General features: G+C 40.1%; 3 protein-coding genes across 3 annotated transcripts; all 3 read left to right on the top strand.

The window, feature by feature from the left end:
- Window positions 1-2,933: 2,933 nt before the first annotated feature.
- Window positions 2,934-5,709, top strand: LOC147302595 (OX-2 membrane glycoprotein-like). The gene is made up of 4 exons (XM_086281969.1): window positions 2,934-2,988; window positions 4,675-5,013; window positions 5,108-5,416; window positions 5,564-5,709. Exons 1-4 carry the CDS (start codon window positions 2,934-2,936, stop codon window positions 5,707-5,709), a joined length of 849 nt encoding a protein of 282 aa, XP_086138095.1.
- Window positions 5,710-15,047: 9,338 nt separating this feature from the next.
- On the top strand, window positions 15,048-16,179 carry LOC147302594 (E3 SUMO-protein ligase ZBED1-like). The gene is made up of 2 exons (XM_086284281.1): window positions 15,048-15,494; window positions 15,689-16,179. Exons 1-2 carry the CDS (start codon window positions 15,048-15,050, stop codon window positions 16,157-16,159), a joined length of 918 nt encoding a protein of 305 aa, XP_086140407.1. The 3' UTR covers window positions 16,160-16,179.
- Window positions 16,180-20,225: 4,046 nt separating this feature from the next.
- On the top strand, window positions 20,226-23,190 carry LOC147302593 (uncharacterized). Its single transcript, XM_086281725.1, has one exon. The coding sequence runs from the start codon at window positions 20,377-20,379 to the stop codon at window positions 22,711-22,713; it is 2,337 nt and encodes a 778-aa protein (XP_086137851.1). The 5' UTR covers window positions 20,226-20,376; the 3' UTR covers window positions 22,714-23,190.

The raw sequence follows: 23,190 nt of genomic DNA, 5'->3' as shown, positions 1-23,190 counted from the left end.
TGTAGTTTTTAATAAGATATTAACTTGAAAAAAATCACAGAGCACATTATGGGGAAAAGTAAAAAGGTACTTAATATTATAACATGTTTAGCAGGGTTGACAAATGGTCTGTCACGTTAATTTGCTCAAGAATAGATTTTGGACATGTAGTATATGGGTCAGTGGATAAAAATTGGCTAAAAAATTTGGATGTTATCCAAGCTCAAGCACTGAGACTTTGCTTAAGGGCAGTTAAAACAATGCCAATGTGTGCTTTACAAGTAGAATCAGAAGAAAGTCCACTATATATTAGAAGACAACTAGTTAATAGTTAACAATTGGATACAGGTCATAATAAAAGTCATCCTGTTAAGAAAGTGTTAGAGAATTGTTGGGAAAGAGAAAAGATTTTAAAAATAGTTTTGGGTGGGTTGGGGATAATAGAGCTAGAACATTTAAAGTATTAAATACTTTACCATTTATTAAGTATTAAGAATAGAAGAATTACAACAGATATTTGTCAAGAATTTTATAATAGAGTGGTACAGTGACTATTTACAGATTTATACAGATGGATCGAAAGGTCACAGTTGCAGAAGGGAAGCCAGTTAAAATTGGAGACTCCAGTTAGAGAAATGAACATTTCAAAGGAAAATCGTTTTAACCTGGCCTGGAAGCTTTTCCTTTTAAAATAATCAAATGACACTGGAGGGAGGACTCGTTTTAATCAGGATTTATGTGGACTTGTTGTGATAAAAAGACTGGATTGGAAACTTTTGGTGTGCTGAGTTCAAGGAGCAACACCCTATTCTGGAATTCGCAGGTAACCAATGAGAGGAGTTCAAGACTTGAAGAAGAAGAGCTTGAGAGTTGAACTCCCAGGATCTGGTGTGGAAACCCATTCTCTAACAACACAAGGTCTGATAAGGTGGTTGGAAAGTCTTTCTCAGGAAGATGCAAAATTTGTATGTGCTTGGCTGCTTGTTCTTCTTAGTGACCACCTTTTCCTGTTTGTAACCAGGCTAATAATTTGGGCAGCTTTGGGCCTTGGAGGAAAAATAAATCTTGTGCACCTTATTTTCAGTGTGAGTGTGGTGGTTTTCTACTGGTCACTATTAGAACTTGTTACTTTCTTGGATGCCATTTTTCTGCCCATCTAACATACATGGTGTATTAGTTGGTAGTAAAGCAACTCTCCTATGGATGAATACTGCCTCCACCTGAGAGGTCAGCTATATCTGTAACTATGTGAAAGAGCAGAAGAGCAGAGAGCTGAAACTGATGGTGGTGGTCAGACACGTGACTTTATGTTCTTTTTGACATGAGCAGAGGAGGGAGGGTGAATGTGTTGGAGCTGAAGCTGCCTGGAAGGAGGAAAAGAGGAAGACCTCAGAGAAGATACATGGATGTAGTAAAGGACATGCAGAGGGTTGGTGTGGCAGAGGATGGATGGGGTGAAATTCAGGCAGGTGATCTGCTTTGGCGACCCATTAAAGGGGGCAGAGAATTAACTACATACATATTTATTTATTTATTTTTAAATATATTATTTATGTGACTTATTCATCCAAGAGCAACTTAGCTTCTGATACGAGTAGCAGGTACTAAAAAATAAAAATTACCAAGCGACGAAGAGGCTTTACTGAATTCTCAAAATGCAGAAAAATAACAATTTAGATGGATGATTAAAAGATTTCAGCCCTGCAAGGAATGCACAGATGACACTCTACTGCACTGGGAAGTTTTTGTACTTTACTTTGTGTTTATTTCACAGCTGGGAATTTCCACAAGGAAGGGACTAAGTGAAATTCTCTAATTTGTTTCTATGCATTGTATAATAGCCAGTGAGGGGACAGACATGGCAAATGGTGCAACATGTCAGACTGTGGGATTATACATTTGTTAGTTTTTCTAATGGCCTCTTGAAAAGGTAAGTTTTATTCCATATTGTCACTTTTGGTTTTTTAAGTTATTTATTGTGACAGGAAAACAAAACAAAACAAGAAGCTCCTAAAAAGGTCATAAATGTGAGAACTTTTCCAAAGAAATCTCAGTCAGTTATGCCTGAGACAGAGAGATGATTATAACAGAGTAAAGATAGCATTAAAATGTTGGTGACAGAAGTAATGCTAAAATCTCAACAAGCCAAAGTTACATACATGTTAAAGGGAAAGATCAAACAGTACTGAAATGAAGAAGTGGGCATTACGGGGCTTCCCCAGTGAAATAACTGAACTTGGAGCACAAAATAATAAATAACATACCAGTAATGCGCGGAGGGAAGGCTTCTGAGAAAATGTATAAGTTCACAGGGAATTTCTACAATAGCACGAGTTAGAGGTGGGCAGATTGATGCAGTTATCAATAGTATTGATACCAATGCTGGTATTGTTACTGGAGATATACTACTGCAATAGGATTGGTACTTTGTTTCTGTCCTGTAAGTTCAGTATGTACCTCACTGAATTCTGTTATGTAGTTGTTGTTGTTTTTTTTTAAATGAAACATAAAACACGGACTATGAAAGCATCTTATTTTGTTTGTGCAGCTCTAACAACAGTGATACAAGCACAGCAGACTGTGCTGGTTGCAGTGGGAGAAGATGCTGAATTCAGCTGTCAGCTCTCGGAGACTAAATACATCCTTCAGGTCACATGACAGAAAATCTTACAAGATGTGGAGACAAATGTTGACACCTACAGCTTTACTGAATTTTCAAAATGCAGAAAAAAATGATTGAGTTTGCTGATTAAAACACTGATGAAACTCTGCACTGGGAAGTTTTTGTACTTTACTTGGTACAGTTGATCATTCTAACACGCCTTGGAATGTCCCACAAGGAAGGGAGATTCTTCCTTCCTTCGTGGACATTTGAGTTTTCAATAATTTGGCTATTGTACGACGTTGTTTCAATACGTGGTACAATAGCCAGTGGGGACACAGAGACGTGCACCATGTCAAACTGTGGGATTCTGTGTTTGTTTTTTCTTTTTATGGCCTTTTCAAAAGGTAAGTTTTATTCCGTATTGTTGTTTTTGTTTTTCAAAGTTATTTATTGTGACAAGAGAAAAAAAAAAGAAAACAAGAACCTTCACTCGTAATAATTAAAAATTGATCCTAAAATGTGAGAACTTTTCTCTGAAGTGACAAAGAGATTGTCTTTAGACAGAATTAGAGGGAGATACAATTACTGAAGAGTTTAGATTTTGTTTGAATGAGTGACAAAACGTTTCTCCCACTGAACACTCAGCCTAATAAAAAAGAACAAAATCAACTTTCTGTGTTGAGTTGTTCATCATTCAGATTAATGAGACTGTTTTGAGAGCTGTGTGAAAACAGCTTTAGACTGTTTTGTTAAAGGTTGCCCCATGCCTATTCATATTACGATGAAAGCAATAGATAAACCACATGTTTGTGTGTTATGTATGTATGGTTGGTAAATTAACAAAAATTGGGTTGTATGTGGCCTACAATGTAAAAGACGTTTCACAACCCCAATGTAGTTAAAAACAAGAAGGCACTCATTTCCATTAGACAGAGACGGAGTTCAGGTCATAAGTAGTTTACTGACAATTATTTAACATTTGAAATTAAAAGATCCGTCAGTCCATTCACATATATACTGTTCAGAGAAGGAATGTAGTTTAGAGCAAAGTGTAGTAGTGTGAAGTGGCTAAACACACTCACCAATTGTTCTAAAATAAACAATTTATCAAAACATTAACAGTCTTTCACACATACATACGGTTTATACACTATTTTAAAAAGAAGGGCTTGAAGACTTGATTGATTACAAAAAGTCTATTAAAATGTTCTGGGTAACCACAGAAATCTTAGTCAGTTATGTCTGAGAGAGAATGTTTATGACAGAAGTAATGCCAAAATCTCAACAAACCAAAGTTACATACATGCTAAAGAGAAAGATCAAACAGTGCTGAAATTAGGAAGTGGGCAATATAGGGCTTCCCCAGTGAAATAACTGATCTGAAATAATTGAGGCACAAATTAATAAATAACATACCAGTAATCCACAGAAGGGGAGGCCTCTGGGAAAATGTAGAAAATCAATGGGAATTTCTACAGTAGCACGAGTTACCAGTCAATACCAGTCCTGGTATTGGTTATGTTGAAGTGATGGGTTTTATAATTCATTTTTGGTCCACTGAAGGGATTGTTTTGTAACCCCAATATTGATATTTTGTAAATAAAAATATGACCTCAATTAAACCTTTAAATTCCCTGCACTTGTCATAGATATCTACATGATGTCCAAAAAATATACATCAAGTCCAAGGTTCTAATGTTGAACGCCATATTGATGTCCAGCTTAAATCATGGTTGGACCTCCAAATTGTTGAAAAAGTTCAAATGCAGTACAGACCTCCAGAATTGGTCATGGACCAACAGAACCAATATAAACATGATCTGTACATCTATCTGACTTTCTTTGTTTAGTTGGTAGCTAACTGAATTGTGTTACTTTTTATAGATTATAGAAAATGTACCTGAAACATACAGTATGAAACAATGAGTGTCAGGTTTATATTTATAGTCTACATCACATTTAAGTGGTACCCACATGTCAATTTGTTTGAGCCTAAAACACAGACTACTCCATGACCCGAATTATTGTTTAATCCTTCCCATCAATACCTCTCAGTTCCACATCTCTAACTCATGTTATTCTCCATGCAGCTCTAACAGCAGTGGTCCAAACACAGCAGACTGTGCTGGCAGCAGTGGGAGAAGATGCTGAATTCAGCTGTCAGCTCTTGGACACTAAAGACGTCCTTCAGGTCACATGGCAGAAAATCTCACGTGATGTGGAGACAAATGTTGCCACCTACAGCAAGTACTATGGTCAGAGAGTGAATGATGGCTTTAACGATAAAGTCAAGTTTAAATACACTGAACTACAGAACTGCTCCATAGTCATCAGGAATGTGACGGAGCAGGATGAAGGATGCTATCACTGTCTGTTTAACACTTATCCTGAAGGCTCATTCATTGGTAGACCCTGCCTCCAAGTCTATGGTAAGAACTTTTACCTTAATGTGATTAAATGCACCAGAAGCTGGTTTATTCTTGACAACATGGTCCTTATAACATATTTCCTGATCCTTCACAGAGCTGCATGAACCTGTTGTTGATGTCAGAGAGTCAAACTCTACTGAAGAGTGGGTTGTTTCCTGTTCAGCCACTGGTCGACCTGCTCCCACTGTAACACTCAGTGTCTCACAACAAGACCTCAGCTTCTCACAGTACAACACTGTCAGTGTGTCCAACACCAACGCTACATTCACTGTCACCACTACAGCTGTGCTCTCAGGTTCATGTAAACACAGCACACAGGTGGGATGTGCAGCACGAGTGCTCTCTGCTCCTCACAGAGAGGTGATGGAGACGATTCCTGAGGTCCAAAAAACATCTGTTGGTGGTGAGAAACTCTTTCTGTATACCAGACTAGACTAGAGACGGATGATACTTGGGTAAATTTGACTGGGATCTAATAACAATGACTTCAGTACTTCATGAGTGATGTATTATTGTTGGTCAGCGTCACGTTCTTCTGTTTTTTTCACAGATTTTCCCTCAATCACTGTAATAGCTGCAGCAGTGCTGGTGTTGGGGTTTGTCTTTTTCTGTTGCTCCACTATGCTGCTTGAAGAAAAGTTACCTTTTCACTTTCTAGTATGTCGTTTTGTAATGTGTCTTATCTTATTAACATGATAGTGATTTATTGATTCTAACCCTAAATCTATCTAGTAATGTCTGCACATATTTTCAGTACTGATTTTAAAGTGTTTTAATCCTTCTCTCACTCAGGGAACCAAATAAGGATTCAAATACTTCAAAAGTCAACCAATGACATTGATGTGTAAGACTAGAGATGGCACGATACCACTTTTTTATGTCCGATACCGATACCGATATCATAAATTTGGATATCTGCCGATACCGATATGAATCCGATATAGTGTTTTTTAATCAACAAAACTGTTTTTTAAATATCTTGCTGCATTTTGTATAAGTTCATACTCAAGTTTAAAACAACAACTACACTAAAGCTATTCTGTTATACCTGTATGCAAAAAAAAATATTTCATAGTTCAGCAATACTGATCAATCTAATAAACTTAAACCTACACCATCCTCCCTATTCTGGTATTTTAAAGAGTACTTAGCATAAATATTAAGCAACCTAACTAATAGGGTTCCAACTCCCAGCAACAACAAAAATAAATAAATAAAAAATAGGGAACCACCCCTCACGCTCCACCTCATGATGCTTAATCAACGTAATCAACCTTAATTTGATGCAGTGTGGAAAAAAAAATGCACAGAAATCAATTATTTTTCAAGAAATATTAAATAGATTCAACATCTTTCTTCAACAAAATTGCAGACTGCACAGATGGTACCTTCCCAAAGGAAAAAGTACTATAGCTTACTAGGGTATATATATTAGACTTAATAGTTACTATATACAGTAATTGACTTCTATTCATTTTACATCAAATTGAAACTTTGGGTGTCAGATAATTATTTATTAAAAGCTAGACATTTTAAATCAGAATAAGAAAGAAAAGTATGTCTTTGTGCCCCCTTTTCCCTGTTAATGCCCTATCGGCCCCCCTGGCTAAACTTTGCTAGATCCGCCCCTGCACAGTTACCAGCGTCAGCTACATAGAAAAAGATCCTCGAGTAGAAAGTAATATTAAATACATTCTAACAACAGCTGATCAAGCTTAAACGTGCTGCTGTTGTTCAGCCGCTGGTTTCCTCTTTCTGGTGCAAAGTGGGCCAAAAGCAAACTAGAGACACGGACTAGCGACAGAAAAGCCGATCAGCTGATCATTAAGCAGTTTCATGATTGAAGTAGCAGCAAGAAGAGGCAGTCGCTTGTTAAGCTTAAGGCAGGAATGCTTTACAAACATTCAGAGATGGACTTACACACTTGCTGTACTTCTCTCGGGGATAACTTTGTCAGAGATGAAATGCCGGGTTGCTAGCGAAGCTCCAAATGCTATCCAGACCACCGACAGGTCCCGCATGCCACAGCCTCTCTATCACGTGATGCATACTGCTCCGACATGCTAACGTTCTGAGGTGAGTTACGGCGTGTTGCAAGTTTTGTGAGGTGCTTTCGTGATATTTAATGGATCGGATTACATTTTTTATTTTTCTCCGATATCCGATCCAGTAATTTAGGTCAGTATCGGACCGATACCGATACGTAATATCGGATCGGTCCATCTCTATGTAAGACTATTTAATAATTATTTATTTTTTATATTTCATTTATTCATTCATTCTTTGCACTGTGATTTAACCCATCTTTGTGTAAAGCAGGGGTGTCAAACTCCAGGCCTTGAGAGCCAGCGTCCTGAAGCTTTTAAATGTATCTCTGCTGCAACACACCTGAATAAAATTATTAGGTCATTAGCATGACTCTACCCTACTCAAGTAAATTTAAATAAATGTAAGTAAATACCACCAGGTAGCTCCACTCGTACCCAGTGTAACGGGAAGTGAGAGGGTTAGGTTTTGGCGCTTTGAATGTTCAGTTGTGTGATGCAGCGATTAATGTTTGAGTAAAATATTGGGCTCCCTCGTGTCTTCCCTACATTCCTCCACAATGTACGTTTTTGCAAAAATGTACTTCTAGAAGTACTTTTATTACACGATGTTCATTCACTCATGAGCTGCTGCAACATGAATCAAATGGCTGAACTGCCACCTTGGCGTGCAGTCAAGTTCTACAGTCTGCTAATGATCTAATAATAAGTATTAATATTCCTCACTCACCTTACTAAATGTTTGTTAACACAGCCAGAAACATTTGCATCACAAACACAGACTAGTGTTTATTAGCAGAAGCTTTTGGGTGGTTGCTCTCAAACCTGTGTACAAGTTTAAGCATTAATGGTCCCGTCACTGATTTCCAGGTATCCAATGTCAGGGCTAACAGATGGATTCAGACGCAGGCAGCGTTCTGGCAAGCAAAGGGTTGACAATTTATTAACACAGAGGGAAACCACAGTGATGTGTATATACAGTGAATGGGGCAGGGCTTCAGGGCTCCAGGGGAAGGAATCCACACTCGCTCTCCACTCGGCCCAAACTCCGCCACTCCTCTTCTTACGCACACTCGCTTCTCCATAGCCACTCTCGCTCCAATTTCCACTTATGTTGACACACACAGGGATCACAGGTCAGGATCTGCCACCAGTTCCGGGGAGATCTAAACACAAAGAGTCCAATTAGATCAATACGCCACACAACACTGAGAGAGTTTGTCTTAGGAGAGCTGAGAGCACGAACATGGGAGGTTCAACATTCCAGTGCCGAATACTCCGTGCCGCAGCGTTAAATAGGCAAGGGGGACGCCGCCTGATCAGCAACAGGTGTAGAAATCACCACAGATGCGTGGGCCAAGGGTGAGAGCCCACAATGAGCTCCACCCAGGGAAGCAGGAGAGAAAACAAAACAAACCTGTGGCCAACATGAGCGAGCCGGAGAGGCACAGGGACCATGACAGCCAATACCAAGTGCACAAGTTCACCCCAGATGGTTCCTCTTCTCTGTAACTTGGAGGATGTGGAGTAGGCTGTATTTTAATCAAAGAAATATCAATCAATCAATCAATCAATCAATCAATCAATCAATAACCATGTCTAAAAACAACACAGGTTGACCAAAGTGCTGTACACAGTAAAAGAAAAAGTAAAAAGTAGAAACAAATACACACAATGAACAAAACAAAAAATAATCCCAAATTTCGTTTTTTTTTTTCTGAAGGGGTCAAACACTTTTATGCAAGAATGACAGCGAGGTGAAAAACCTTCACCCGCAAGAAAACTCGAGCTGTGACTCGTAGTACGAACACACACCTCACAGTAACACACTTTAATTGTTTAATGTGAACTTTTTGCCAAGCTAGCTAATCCTGACCAACACACCAGACACAGAAGATAAAGGAACGATGTTTTACTGTTAGAGACAGAAAGGTTAAAACATTTTGGCAGAGGGCTAAAATTACCCAAAAAGAAATTCCATTTGACCAAAAACACTTAATTTTTAAAAAATTAAGTATATAGTTATGAATAATGAACAAATAATTAACAAACTGGGGTTTATAAATCGTGTAACACATCCTTATGGTAAGAAATTTTACCTTAATGCGTTACATGTGTTAGAAGTCAATGTATCTTTAACAATATACTCCTTATTTTATATTTCCTGATCCTTCACAGAGCTGCATGAACCTGTTGTTGATGTCAGAGAGTCAAACTCTACTGAAGAGTGAGTTGTTTCCTGTTCAGCCACTGGTCGACCTGCTCCCACTGTAACACGCAGTGTCTCACAACAACACCTCAGCTTCTCACAGTACAACACTGTCAGTGTGTCCAACACCAACGCTACATTCACTGTCACCACTACAGCTGTGCTCTCAGGTTCACGTAAACACAGCACACAGGTGGGATGTGCAGCACGAGTGCTCTCTGCTCCTCACAGAGAGGTGATGGAGACGATTCCTGAGGTCCAGCAGACGTCAGATTATCATTGATGGTGAGAAACTGAGATGCAATAACAATGCATTGTGGTAGTATGCATTTTCTCTTTGATCAATAATTGATGTATTCATTTTGATCAGTGTCACATTTTTCCTGCTTTTTCAAGTTTCCTCCTGGATCATTGTATTAGCTGCAGTATTGGTGATGATGGTCTTTGTCAGCGTTGCTGCTCTGCAGTAGGCTACTCTTTAAAGAAAAAGATGAGATAACTTTCATTTTTGATTTCTTGTCATTTTTTTCTACACCAAAATCTATCCAATAATATCTGCATAACATTTTCTACTTGTGATTTAGTTATTAATTCTTTGCTTCATGATTCAATCGGTCTTTGTCTAGTATTAAATTTTATGTTTCCCATTTTATCCCACTGGCTTTAAAGTGTTTCACCAGATTTTTACGAAGTATTTCCAGTCTTTTGTTGTCTCTGTCCCAAATGTTCTGAAATGTGTTGCATGTATTAAAAGAAGTTGGACTTTACCAAAAAATGTACAATGTACTTATAAACTTACATTTATGAAAGCTGAACAAACATTGATATACTTAACTTTTGTAACAGTGAAAGGCGATCTGTTTTTATTGATAAATATATATGTTTGCATTACTGTTATTTGGATTGCCATGTTAGAATGTAGCAAACAACATTGTTTGTTCCTCTATGGTTTCTTATTTTTTACAAATTTAAATGTTTTTTGTCAAAAGATTAATAATTTCATATTGAGGTCAGACGGTCAGCAGTTTTGATGTTTTTGCAGAGATTTTATTTTTTGCAAAATAGCACAAGTAAACATTAAAAGTAGTTCCTAAATCAAGGCATTTATTATTAAGGCGGCCATTATTATGGCCCTGTGTGGAAAAAGTGATTGCCCCCTAAACCTAATAACTGGTTGGGCCACCCTGAGTAGAAACATCTGCAATAAAGCGTTTGGGATAACTGGCAATGAGTCCTTTACGAGGTGGTGGAAGAATTTCTGCCCACTCATCTTTGCAAAATTGTTGTAATTCAGCCACACTGGAGGGTTTTTGAGTATGGACCACCTTTCCAAGGTCACAGCACCTCAATCAGATTCACGTATGAACTTTGGCTAAGCCATTCCAAAGTCTTTATTTTGTTTTACTTAAGCTGCTTAGAGGTGGACTTGTTGGTGAGCTTTGGATCAAGTGCACTTCAGCTTGTGGTCGTGAACAGATGGCCAGACATTCTCCTTCAGGATCCCAGAAACTGGATTCTGTTCATCTTGACGTTGCATCTCCAGACTGAGAGATCTCAATTACTTTGTTTCTTATTTGCTTCTGAATTTCCTTGGATTGCGCCATGATGTGTAGTTTTTGAGGATCTTTTGGTCTACTCTACTTTGTCAGACAGGTCCTATTTAAGTGACTGATTCAGCACAGGTTTGGCAGTAATCGGGCCTGGCTATGACTATGGAAAAATTGTATATTTTCTATTGATAAATGCAAATATTTTATGTCTGTTATGTGCATTGCCGTGTGGAGAATATAAGGAAAAAAATTGTGTGGTTTACATTGTTTCTTCCTCTTAGATTTCTTGATTTTTTTTTTTAAATTGCAATAACTTTATGTTAATTTCAGTGCACTTTCACATTTCTTTAAATTCAAACTACAGTCCTGTGAATAACTAGAAACACTTCTAGCAGCACGAATGTGAGGTAATTGTTTTCTGCTTGACTTTATCAGTCTCTCATATTGTTGTGGAGGAATGTTGGCCCACTCTTCATTACAACGTTGCTTTGAGGTTTGTGGGCATTTATTTAAGCACAGCTCTCTGAATGTCCCAGGTTGAGGTCTGGACTTTGACTGGACCTTGCTTTTCAGCTATTCTGCTGTAGATTTGCTGCTGTGTTTGGGATCATTGTTCGACTGCAAGACCTAAACTTTACCTATTAAACAGTTAACTCTGTATTTTACACTTTATGTGAATATTGTTGCAGATTTCAATTATTAATGTTTTTATAACTTTGTTCTTTCTTATATTTAATATTATACAATATTTATACTTCATGTCTCTGTCTTCTTTTGAACACTCCAGCACAGCATCACTATAACTTTGTCCTCACTGACAATAAAGCTGTTTTATATATTTCGTTGCAAATGTTTCAAGCAATTTGTAGCTGTATCTTAAGATATTTTGTTAATAATATAGTATTTTATATTGTTTTTTTCCCCATATTTGAGAAATATTTAACATGTAAAAGTCTGTTTATGTACAATTTGGTGATATTAGCCCTGATTATTGGAGGAACTTGTACATGAAGCAGATTTCTGAGACTTCAGATTTGAAGGTTGTTGTCATATAATCTAAATGATGGCAGATTAACGTTCCCTACCTCTGTCCTACAACCACAGGACTCCTTTGCATTCGACTGATAGAAATTTCAAGCTCAGTGTTAATGAAGATTTCAAAGGCCTTAGTGCAGGGGTAGGGAACGTCTAAAACCTGCAGGGACGCCCTCGAGGCCTGGAGTTCCCTACCGCTGCCTTAGTGTGAAAGGAATGAAGCTGTAGCGCCTCCCAGTGGTTGAAAAGAGGTACACAAGAGGTTTTTGCAATCAGCTGGGACAAAGGTACATTATGAGAATAATATCTCTGACAAACCTCTACCTCAATTAAAAGATGCATTTTGATTTACATGAATGCACTTCATCTTCTCTGCAAAGGCTACACAACCTTCTTTGCCATTTGAGTGTGTCCAGTCTAGCTGAAACCAGCTCATTACTGATGGCATAAAAACGATCTGTGAGGTAACATTTTTACTGTCATTCATTCCTGTTGAAAACTTGTCACGTGTTTGCTTAGGTTCTTCTCAATAATCCTCCCGTATCCTGTGTAAAAACTACCCGAGCTTAAAGTATACAGACTGCCGGGAGGGGCGAGACGGTAGTTCCATGTGTCATTTTCTGTCTCTCTCTCTATGTCGAGTCTGCGTCTTAGTGTGATGGTTTCTTGTTCCTGTTTTATTGTGAAGGTCTGCGTCTCATGTGAGTGTGTTCAGTTTTACCTCTGTCTCGTCTTGTTGATTATTCCCAGCTGTGTCCACCACCTGTGTGTAATTCCCCTGTGTTTCTCTGTGTATTTAAGTCGTGTCCTCTGTCATTGTAGTTGCTGGTCCGTCTGTGTATCCACCATGTCTCACCCGTGTGTTCTCCCTGCTGTCCATCTCCTCTGCTCGTTCTTGTCCAGGTTTGTGCTCTGTAGTTTAGTTGTTTCCAGTCTAGTTTAGTTCCTGCTCCATTTGCTGTTTGTCCATATTTATTTTTGTGTTCAATAAACCACCTTCACTTCTCCACTACTGCCTGCGATTGGATCCTCATTTATTATTTTCACACGGCTCTCCTTACCCGCCGTGACAGTACGGACCAGCCAGATATGGATCCAGCGGCAGTCACCCCACCTAGGGAGCTTCAGGAGGCCGTTATCGACTCTGCTTCTAAATTGATTTACCAACTGTTAGAGCATGAGGGAGAAGCGTCTCTTTACACTGTGGAAGCCAACCTACAACACCTTATTTCCAGTTACCCCTGGTTATTGGACTCACTGCATCTGCTCGTACAGAATTTTTGTTCTTCACGAGCTTCACCTACACCCCCCCCCCCCCCCCCCCGCCGCTACCGCTCGCCTGCTCAGTGATATCATCAGTGACAAGTCAGGTGATAGAGGCTAATGCAAAATGGTGTTTCAGTGAGGCAGAATTTATTATGACAATACATTTTTTTTAAATACTCAGTATGAATTAAACAGGTTAAAGGTCAATGCTCTGTTGTAATATATGATATGATTGACAGCAGCCCAGCAATATCAGTAAAACGCAAATTAGCCACATGGTGCAATGTAAGGAGCTCTGTGATTGGTTAGGAAAGGACAGACTGGCCACCTGGATTTTTCTTCACTGCACATTGATCCATAGCTTTGCTCTGTAAAGGCTAACAAAGTGCTTTTGCTTTACAAAGACATTCAGCGTCGGTATTCACTCTTTTAAAATGCCACTGAACACTGGAGTGAAATGGAGCCCTGATCCTCAGAGTTTTATTGTTGCTAACATTTCTTATAGATAGCACAGATAGTGCCCCACTACAGTAATCACTCATGTCTAGATATTCCTGTTAAAAGGGAGTTTTTCCTCCCCACTGTAACATGGCAAACATAGCAAACGAATAATCCAGCTGAAGCTTCAGACAGCCGTCAGACAGTGAAACACTGCCATCTGCTGGACTCCAATAACAAAGACGCTGCTTTGACGGGTGAGGGAGTTTCAACAAGTCTGCAACGACTCAAGCATCAAACTACTAGGGGTGGGGGAAAAAATCGATACTGCGTAGTATCGCGATATTTTGTTTGCCAATAATGTATCGATACAGGGACAGCAGACATCGATATTTTGTTCCAAAAACTTCCAATCCACCAGATGGTGCGGTTGAGCTTTTTCTCTAGTGAGGTCAGCAGAGGTTAGGTCAGCACATGGGAAAATTGATCAAACAAAGATGGAGGAAGAAAAAGAGATCAGAAAAGCGCCATCTGCGTTTAAATCAAACGTCTGGACGTACTTTGGATTTTTTAACAAGGATGGAACAAATGAGATGGATATGACACACGGGATTTGCAAGGTGTGTCGTATGAAAATAAAGTACTCTGGGAATACTACGAACATGAGGGCCCATCTTACACGGCACCATCCAAATATAGCATTAACCGCGGACGGGAAAGCTAGCTCTGAATCAGCTCCACTGAAAAATCAACCAACGCTGGACACTCTTAGCTTAGCAAAGCTATCTCCCAATTCAGAGCGAGCTAAGAAAATAACACAATCTATCACGTACTTCATCTGCAAAGACCTGCGTCCTTACAACATTGTGGAAAACGAGGGCTTTTCTTACATGATCAAGACGCTGGAACCCAGGTATGTGATACCATCACGACGTTTTTTCGCCGACACAGCCGTACCCAATCTCTACATAGATGTGAAGCGTAAAGTTGAGGAAAGTTTGAGCACAGCAGAAAGGGTTGCATTAACTTGCGACGCATGGACCTCGCGGGCTGTGGATTCATATGTGACTATAACAGCTCATTATCTCACAGCGGACTGGCAACTGCTGTCTTACGTTCTCCAAACTCGAACATTACATGAAAGTCCCACCGGAGCGAACATTGCAAATCTCCTGCAAAATGCAGCACAGGAATGGGGGATTGCCGACAAAAATCTTGTGGTTGTCACCGACAATGCTTCTAATATGACAATTGCCACTCAGCTAGCGGGATACCTGCATGTGAAGTGTTTCGCCCATACGCTCAATCTGGCATCACAACGAGCCTTAAACCTGCCTGCAGTAGCCAGGGTCTTGGGGAGAGTGCGGCGCATAACTGGGTTTTTCAATAGAAGCACAGTGGCAAACCACACTCTGGAGCAAAAACAGAAAATGTTACAGCTCCCGACTCACAAGCTCAAGACCGACGTCTGCACGAGATGGAACAGTGCTTATGACATGCTCCAGCGTTTCCTTGAACAACAACCTGCAATTTGTGCAGCGCTGCTGTCTCCCGAAGTCAGAAAGAGTAGCACATATCTTTACTCTAAATGAGATGGATATTGGGAACACTGAAGAAATTGTCCGGGCCTTGAAGTCAATGCAAGTCGCGACTACTGTGATGTCTGAGGAAAAGAATCCTACTCTGTCTCTCGTAGCACCGCTGCTAGCACAGCTGTTGCACGACACCCAAGACAACATTGGTGACACAGCACTGGTCAGAAACATCAAGCAAAGTATCAGTCAAGATCTTAAGAAGAGATATGCCAGCACAGTCGAGAGGAACACCCTCTACACAGCATCAGCTCTCGACCCACGCTTTAAAACCCTGCCATTCCTGTCACTGGAGGAAAGACAGGAAACCTATGCCAGAGTGGTTGCTGAGGCTATAACCCTTCAGGTAAGCAAACATTCTGGTGTTATAATTTAAATAACTTACAATATTAGTAGATCGGTGATATTTTTGTCATATTGGTAATATTCTATTTAACAATTAAATACATTAATTATAATTTGCTAACATATTACTGCATACTAAAAGATATGAAATATTTATTTTCTCCCTCTCTCTGTATGTGTGTGGGTTTTCTACAGGAAGAAAAGAGGCAGCAGCCCATCTGTGAGCCAGAAGCCCATGAACATCATGAGAAACCCGACGAGACTGAACAAAATCCCAGACCCCTTCTCATACCAGCCAAGATGAGGAAGCCCTGTGGGTTAACAGACTTGCTTGGTCAGACTTATGGTGATGTTGGAGCCCCACCAAAATCATTATCTGCCACAGCTGAGGAGGAGGTGAAAAGATACCAGGAGGTCACATCACTGGCACTCACAGAAGACCCACTAAGCTGGTGGAAATCCCATGAGGAAGTCTATCCTTTCCTGGCCACGCTGGCAAAAAGATACCTTTGTATCCCAGGTACTAGTGTCTCGGCTGAAAGAGTCTTCTCAACCGCTGGAGACATCGTCACAGCAAAACGGAGCACTCTGACTTCAGAGCATGTTGATCAGCTCCTTTTTCTGAGCAAGAATGCTGACATTGCTTCACTGTCCAAATGTGTTTAACTTTTTAGGGCAGCAACAAACAGGACAGTTTACTTATTTTAATTTAAGAAATGTTTTATTTTATTTAAATTGAAAACTTTTTTATTTAATGTAAAATTATATTTTATTATAAGCTATAATTGTACCAGATAGTTATGTTCAGTTAAGTTGGTTACTAGACTGTTATACAAACCGTTCACTTTGTCAGCAATAAAACTGACTGACATGAGAGAAAGACTGAGTGTGAGACTTTATTATTAAAATAAAATGAATAATGATAAAGTTTACCTTTATGGACAAAATCTGCAGTAGAAAAAATATGTGATAAATCACAAAATATTGTATTGCAATACCCAGAATATTGCAAAAATATATTTAAAAAAAGAAATCGCAATAATATCGTATCGTGAGTTAAGTATTGTGATAATATCGTATCGTGGGGTGTATGGTGATTCCCACCTCTACAAACTACAGAACTATTATAGCGGACATGGTGCTCTAATGACTGCTTCATTAACGCAGGTCAGAAAGGATCAAACATATCAATAAATTATAAAACACAAAACGTCTCTTATTGCCCAGGGCACAGGAAGTGAGTGACCACTTAAGTGTGTTCAACAGGAAGCTAAAAGTTGTTAGCTGTTAAAGTGTTCAAAAAACAGCAGGAGCTCGGTGTGAGGCCACAGTGGGCCAAAATACACACACAAGATGACCTCCAGCAAGGACAAAATGTATCTGGACGTCTCTGTGAGCATCTGTCTCACTGTGTAAGTGTAGCACAGTGTCTGTGTGTGCATGGCTGGGCAAGAGAGACAGCACAACTGAAAGCCAGCACTCAGACGAGGACCCGGTGCATCGTCTGTCTCATCTCAGCCAGTTTACTTACAAACTCTTTAAGTTTGAATTTTAAAGCCGACAATGTGCACAGGGCAGTGATATTTCAAATGAAGGTAAACTATTCCAATCTCTGCAGCCCCAATTGTGTATCTCACACACACACACACACAGTCCTGAATTCATTACTGAAGTCTCATCCAGACATTCAATGTGCTGTGTAATTAAATTGAGACGTGGGGTCAAAATTCCCACCTAGATTGAGTGAGATGAAATAGAAATCGGCTCTCCTCTAACTGACTTTATAGAAATAATTACATAAGCTGCATTTATAACTGTTATTAAATAACAGCAGCACACGAGAACTAAAGTGTAATCCCAGCACATTTCGCTTCGCTTGCACTGATTCTTTAGAGATGACGACCGTGGTGGGTAATTAAGGGCAAACAATATACAAGTCGCGTGAAAAATGGAGGCTGCATTACCTTTCCAAAGCTTCCTTTCCCGATGGCCCGCAGTATCTGGAAGTGGTCAAAGTTTACTGTGGAGAAAATGAGAAGCAGTTAGTGAGAACGTGTCAGTTTGAGCTGAGCTATAAAACAGGGAACATGACATGTACAGCACTGTGCAAAAGTCTTGAGCCATCCCTCATTTGCTTCCAGGGATCCGGACTTCCCTGTAATCTTTAAAGTGGTATTAAGGAATAGCTCTCCAGGCTTTTTAAAGTGTTTCTGATTTTTAATCCAGGGCTTGTATTTGACCACTTTTTGTCTGTTAAGACCCTTCACACTAATCTCTGAAACATTCAAACATAAACAGACACCTAAGTCACGGAAAGGACCACAAAACTTAACAAAGAACCAATTTTAAATTGTATCTGTACACATTTACTTGCAGCCTATTGCAAAAAAACAAAAGCCCACATCATTTGTTCTCGCTTCTTTAGTTGAAGAATGCAGTTAATAACACCGTTAACACAGACTGACCTGGCAAAACACGAAAAAATAAGGGGGTGGTTCAAGACTTTTGATCGGTACTGTATGAGAAATGCAAATGTTCACTTCACAATGTATCGCTGCACTTCGGCAGTACTGTGCAGATTAAATGTTTTTTCCTTCCCGATGCATGTGAAAGGTTAAGACTTACATCTCCAAATGTACTGGAACTGATTTGAACCAGAGGACTCAGCCACACTGTTACTATGTACTGCATAAACACGTTTACCGATGAAGGTAAATCAGACGCTGTCCTGACTGTGTGGCTAAATTTTGTGCTGAAAGCATCAAATCAATTGAATATGATTAACTTGCTATGAGAGGTTTTTACTCCAAGTGTGACTTTTTCTGGCTTCATACACCTTTCAGGGTCAAATTCAAGCACTTTGTAAGCACGTTTAATGTCCATTTTCAACATTTTCCAGCACATTACCATAAAAAGGATGCATATTTCACTTCGCATCACCTGAGTAAGACCACGTGAAAGGCCAAATTAATAAGTCTTCTCATCAGATATTGATGCTTCTTTCTTATGTGACACAAAAAACAGGAGGAGACAGATCTTTGCTTGTGTTGTTTTTTAAGTTCATTCATTCAAAACTAACTGTAAGACGCTTAACTACATTGCAGTCTGTGTTATTGTTGTAGACCTAATTATCACCTTTAAAGTGTTTGTGCTAATAACATCATGTAGAGTAAGACAGGCATAGAGAACAGCACTGACTGGGAGAGGCTTTGAACACATGACATACTCAGATCAATTCAACACTTTAGACTTTAAAAATGCACAAGCGTCTTTCAAAAACCCATTTATTTAATCTATCATCATTGATATTATTATGTACAGTTAGAATGTACTGTTCATCTCCCTTAAATAAACAGGCAGCCTTAAAGTGTGAAATAGTCACTTGTCTACTGTCTCAGTGGCTGATAGTGCCCCACAGGCCTCAATGTCAGCTCGAAGCCATTATGTTTCAATTGTTTAATGATAAACAGATTTTGAATGAAAGCGAGGAAACTTCGCTAGCACAAAAAGTGCCTATTCTTTCTTCCCATATGGTTCAGTCATATTACCGTCATTTCCCCCTAAGCTGTTCCCAAAGACACCAGGTTAATACTTGAAAAGGCTGCAGCGATACACAAAAATATCATCAATATTCTGTTTACTTGGTGACAACGTCGCTTTTAGCCTTCAATCAGAAAGCCTGACGTTGGCTAGTTAAGCATCGGGCTAACGTTTAACGCTTTCACTTGAGGGAAGTAACTCGTATTACTGCTACTGCTGTGTAATCTTGGTTCAATTCACAGCATATTCTACAAGTTACCCTGCAATAACTAACTGTTAGAATAGCGCCACCGTATTGTATCGCACTGAGTGCACTTCAATCCTTTATCCCGCGAGTTTGCTAGCTAGCAAAATAATAATACCAATTTTAAACAAATAACATGTGTAACGTACACACTCGAGAAAATTATTTACTAGTACTTACGCAACTCCCCCGTTGTGAAAACGTACAAATCCTTCTTGTATTTTTCGTTTTCCAGCAAACACTCATTAAAACGGCCTCCAGGCACATTAGCGCACTCACCCCCGACTGATCAGGGAGGGGGTGGGGGGTCACACATTGAAACAGACTAACGTGCAGAGGTACAGCCCAGGCAGACAAATGTTGCTTTTAGACTTTGCGACTCGTTTTATTTCTCTATCTGATAAGAAAACTATTCAATCAGATAGTTCTTTGTGGTGAATGAAATACGGTTACAGTTTCAAGAAGTTTTAAGCACCAAATCCGAAATCCAAGCACTGCAATATTAAAATCCAATTCAATTTCTTGTTTGCTCCGAAATCTACGACATGACTATATACAGAAAAGCTTGACGTGGTATGCAAAAAAAAATCCCGAAGACAATACAAATACAAATACATGAACAAAAAATGTTTTAACTGTCAGTTATGTCATTTTAAAATTTTCCAAAACTAACATTTTCTTTGATTGACTGATATTAAATGGATTAGGGTCAAGTTTAGTGTGAACAATATTACACAAACAAGCACGTGTGTGCGCATGCGCACATATTAGAATCCCTTCGATCGCTTCTCATATGTGCGCATGCACACATATTAGAATCGCTTCGATCGCTTCTCATATGTGCGCATGCGCACATATTAGAATCGCTTCGATCGCTTGTGACGTGATAACTTTGCTTTGATCCTTTCTGACGTCATAACTTTGCTTTGATCCAAAACCTATAAATAGAAGCGCTCACCTGTTACTTTATGCTTAACGGACGTTGACCTGCAGCAACTAAAACCCTTTTGAGAAGCTTTGAGAGCAATTTACGAGAGAAACCAAAACAAGTTCAGTTTTGTTTCTCACCAATTCACAGCGCAAACAGACACATTACACCATGTCAGCCAACCCATCCTTCGGCTCAGATGAGCTTGGAATATCTAAAGGGACCATTTTGGGAGATCACCACATGGTGGAGGCTTTCCTTGGAGAAGGAAGCTTTGGTGTTGTAACCAGATGTCGCGATACAAAAAACAACAAAACTGTTGCTGTTAAAGTCAACAAGAGCGACCCTGAAATTCTGCTCCAGGCAAAACTGGAAATTTTCATCCTGGAGCAGCTACGACGCTTGGATCCAGACAGGTGCAACATCGTCGAATGGAACGGCTATTTCCTCGATGGAGAGCGCATTTGCCTGAATTTTGAACTCCTCGACCAAAGCCTGTCAGACTACATAGGGGACCGGAATAACCGAGGTCTCCCAATGAGAGAAATCAGGCCAATTTTGCATCAGCTTGCAAATGCTCTATTCCACCTGGGTTCTGTGGGAATAGTGCATGCTGACCTCAAACCTGTCAACATCATGGTTGTGAACCGCAGTGAGTCTCAAGTCAGAGTCAAACTCATAGACTTTGGCATCGCATGTAACACCTCTGCAGTGATTCCTGGTGACTGTGTGGGGACAATTGGTTATTGTGCACCTGAGATTATGCTTGGCACTCCATATGATGAAGCAATTGACATGTGGTCTCTAGGGCTGGTAGCTGTGGAGCTTGCTACAGGGGTGCCTCTCTATCCTGGGGAAGACGATTATGACGTTTTGAAATTCATAATTGAAACCCAGGGTCAGCTACCAGATCATCTCCTAGAGTCTGGCTTGTACACTGACAGCTATTTCATCGAGGATAACCACAAGGAACAGCGCTGGACATTTAAGACCCCAGAACAATTTCAATACGAGACAGATTATCGATCCAAGGAAACTCGATATATAAAACTTAAGTGTCTCGATGACCTCGAACAACTGCTGAAAGTTAGGCGAGGATCGGAAAATGGCCAAACATTATTTGTAAGGCTAATCAAAGAAATGTTGGCCTTGGATGCAAATCAGCGCATAACACCCTCGGAGGTTCTGAAGCATCCCTTTTTCAACCCTGGCCTCTCAAGGAGAACCCCCTGCACTGACATGAATAGTACAGGGGGAGAACTCCTTGTGCTCTCTCAGCAGCCTTCAAGCTGGAAAAGTCATGGATTGCAAAAATTCAGCTGCAGTTTCCAAAACTCAGTTGAATTTCCTCAAAAAGGAGACATCAACACCTCAGCCAACCCATCTGCCTCTGAAGATGATCTTCAAATAACGGAAGGGACCATTTTAGGAGATCACCACGTGGTAGAGGCTTTCCTTGGAGAAGGAGGCTTTGGTTTGGTAACCAGATGTCGCGATACAAAAAACAACAAAACCGTTGCTATTAAAGTCAACAAGAGCGACCCTGAAATTCTGCTCCAGGCAAAACTGGAAATTTTCATCCTGGAGCAGCTACGATGCTTGGATCCAGACAGGTGCAACATTGTGGAATGGAACGACTATTTCCTCGATGGACAGCGCATTTGCTTGAATTTCGAATTGCTTGACCAAAGCCTGTGGGACTACATTGGGGACCGGAATAACCGAGGTCTCCCAATGAGAGAACTCAGGCCAATTTTGCATCAGCTTGCAAATGCTCTGTTCCACCTGGGTTCTGTGGGAATAGTGCATGCTGACCTCAAACCTGGAAACATCATGGTTGTGAACCGCAGTGAGTCTCCCGTCAAAGTCAAACTCATAGACTTTGGCCTCGCATGTCCTGCTTCTGCAGTGATTCCTGGTGACCGTGTGGGGACAATTGGTTATTGTGCACCTGAGGTTATGCTTGGCATTCCATACCACGAAGCAATCGACATGTGGTCTCTGGGGCTGGTAGCTGTGGAGCTTGCTACAGGGGTGCCTCTCTATCCTGGGGAAGACGATTATGATGTTTTAAAATTCATAATTGAAACCCAGGGTCAGCTACCAGATCATCTCCTAGAGTCTGGCCTGTACACTGACTGCTACTTCATCGAGGATAACTACAACAAACAGCGCTGGACATTTAAGACCCAAGAACAATTTCAATACGAGACACATTATCGATCAAAGGAAACTCGATATATAAAACTTAAGTGTCTCGATGACCTCGAAAAACTGCTGAAAGTTAGGCGAGGACCGGAAAATGGCCAAACATTATTTGTAAGGCTAATCAAAGAAATGTTGGCCTTGGATGCAAATCTGCGCATAACACCCTCGGAGGTTCTGAAGCATCCCTTTTTCCACCCTGGCCTCTCAAGGAGAACCCCCTGCACTGACATGAATAGTACAGGGGGACAAAACCTTGTGTTCTCTCAGCAGCAATCATCGTTTGGGTGGCCAGAATTCTAGGGGAGCTAGAAATTCTTGTGGAAAAAAAGCCCAAAACAATAACATCAACAAAAAAAAGCAATGAATGTGGTCTTAAACTTGGGCACAATTTGGCTTGAAATCCATCAACTAATCTCTCAATATTCAAAGCGGAGCAGCAGACAACTTACCATCACATCAGTCCTTCAATCAGACCTACAACAAACGTCTTCAGTCTCTCACCCCAACCGGTCGCAGCAGATGGCCGCCCCGACCTGAGCCTGGTTCTGCCGGAGGTTTCTTCCTGTAAAAAGGGAGTTTTTCCTTCCCACTGTCGCCAAAGTGCTTGCTCATAGGGGGTCATATGATTGTTGGGTTCTCTGTATGTATTATTGTAGGGTCTACCTTACAATAATACATACAGCCTTGAAGTGACTGGTGATGTGATTTGCTGCTGAATCAATTCGGAACTAATTGGAAATCTGGATATTAATTAAATAAACCTGCTTTGAGCATCAA

Source organism: Aulonocara sp. 'chitande type north' Nkhata Bay, linkage group LG23 (genome assembly GCF_057382095.1).
Source record: "Aulonocara sp. 'chitande type north' Nkhata Bay isolate Kocher_YH1m ecotype deep benthic linkage group LG23, A_spYH_male_GT1.1, whole genome shotgun sequence".
Classification (NCBI taxonomy): Eukaryota; Metazoa; Chordata; class Actinopteri; order Cichliformes; family Cichlidae; genus Aulonocara; species Aulonocara sp. 'chitande type north' Nkhata Bay.
This window is presented reverse-complemented; position numbering and strand designations above follow the sequence as displayed.

Coding starts and splice junctions, on each gene's coding strand:
- LOC147302595 (XM_086281969.1), top strand. CDS start 2,934: ATGTCAAACTGTGGGATTCTGTGTTTGTTTTTTCTTTTTATGGCCTTT. Junction 2,989..4,674: donor TTTTATGGCCTTTTCAAAAG/GTAAGTTTTATT, acceptor TTCTCCATGCAG/CTCTAACAGCAGTGGTCCAA. Junction 5,014..5,107: donor ACCCTGCCTCCAAGTCTATG/GTAAGAACTTTT, acceptor GATCCTTCACAG/AGCTGCATGAACCTGTTGTT.
- LOC147302593 (XM_086281725.1), top strand. CDS start 20,377: ATGTCAGCCAACCCATCCTTCGGCTCAGATGAGCTTGGAATATCTAAA.
- LOC147302594 (XM_086284281.1), top strand. CDS start 15,048: ATGACATGCTCCAGCGTTTCCTTGAACAACAACCTGCAATTTGTGCAG. Junction 15,495..15,688: donor CTGAGGCTATAACCCTTCAG/GTAAGCAAACAT, acceptor GGTTTTCTACAG/GAAGAAAAGAGGCAGCAGCC.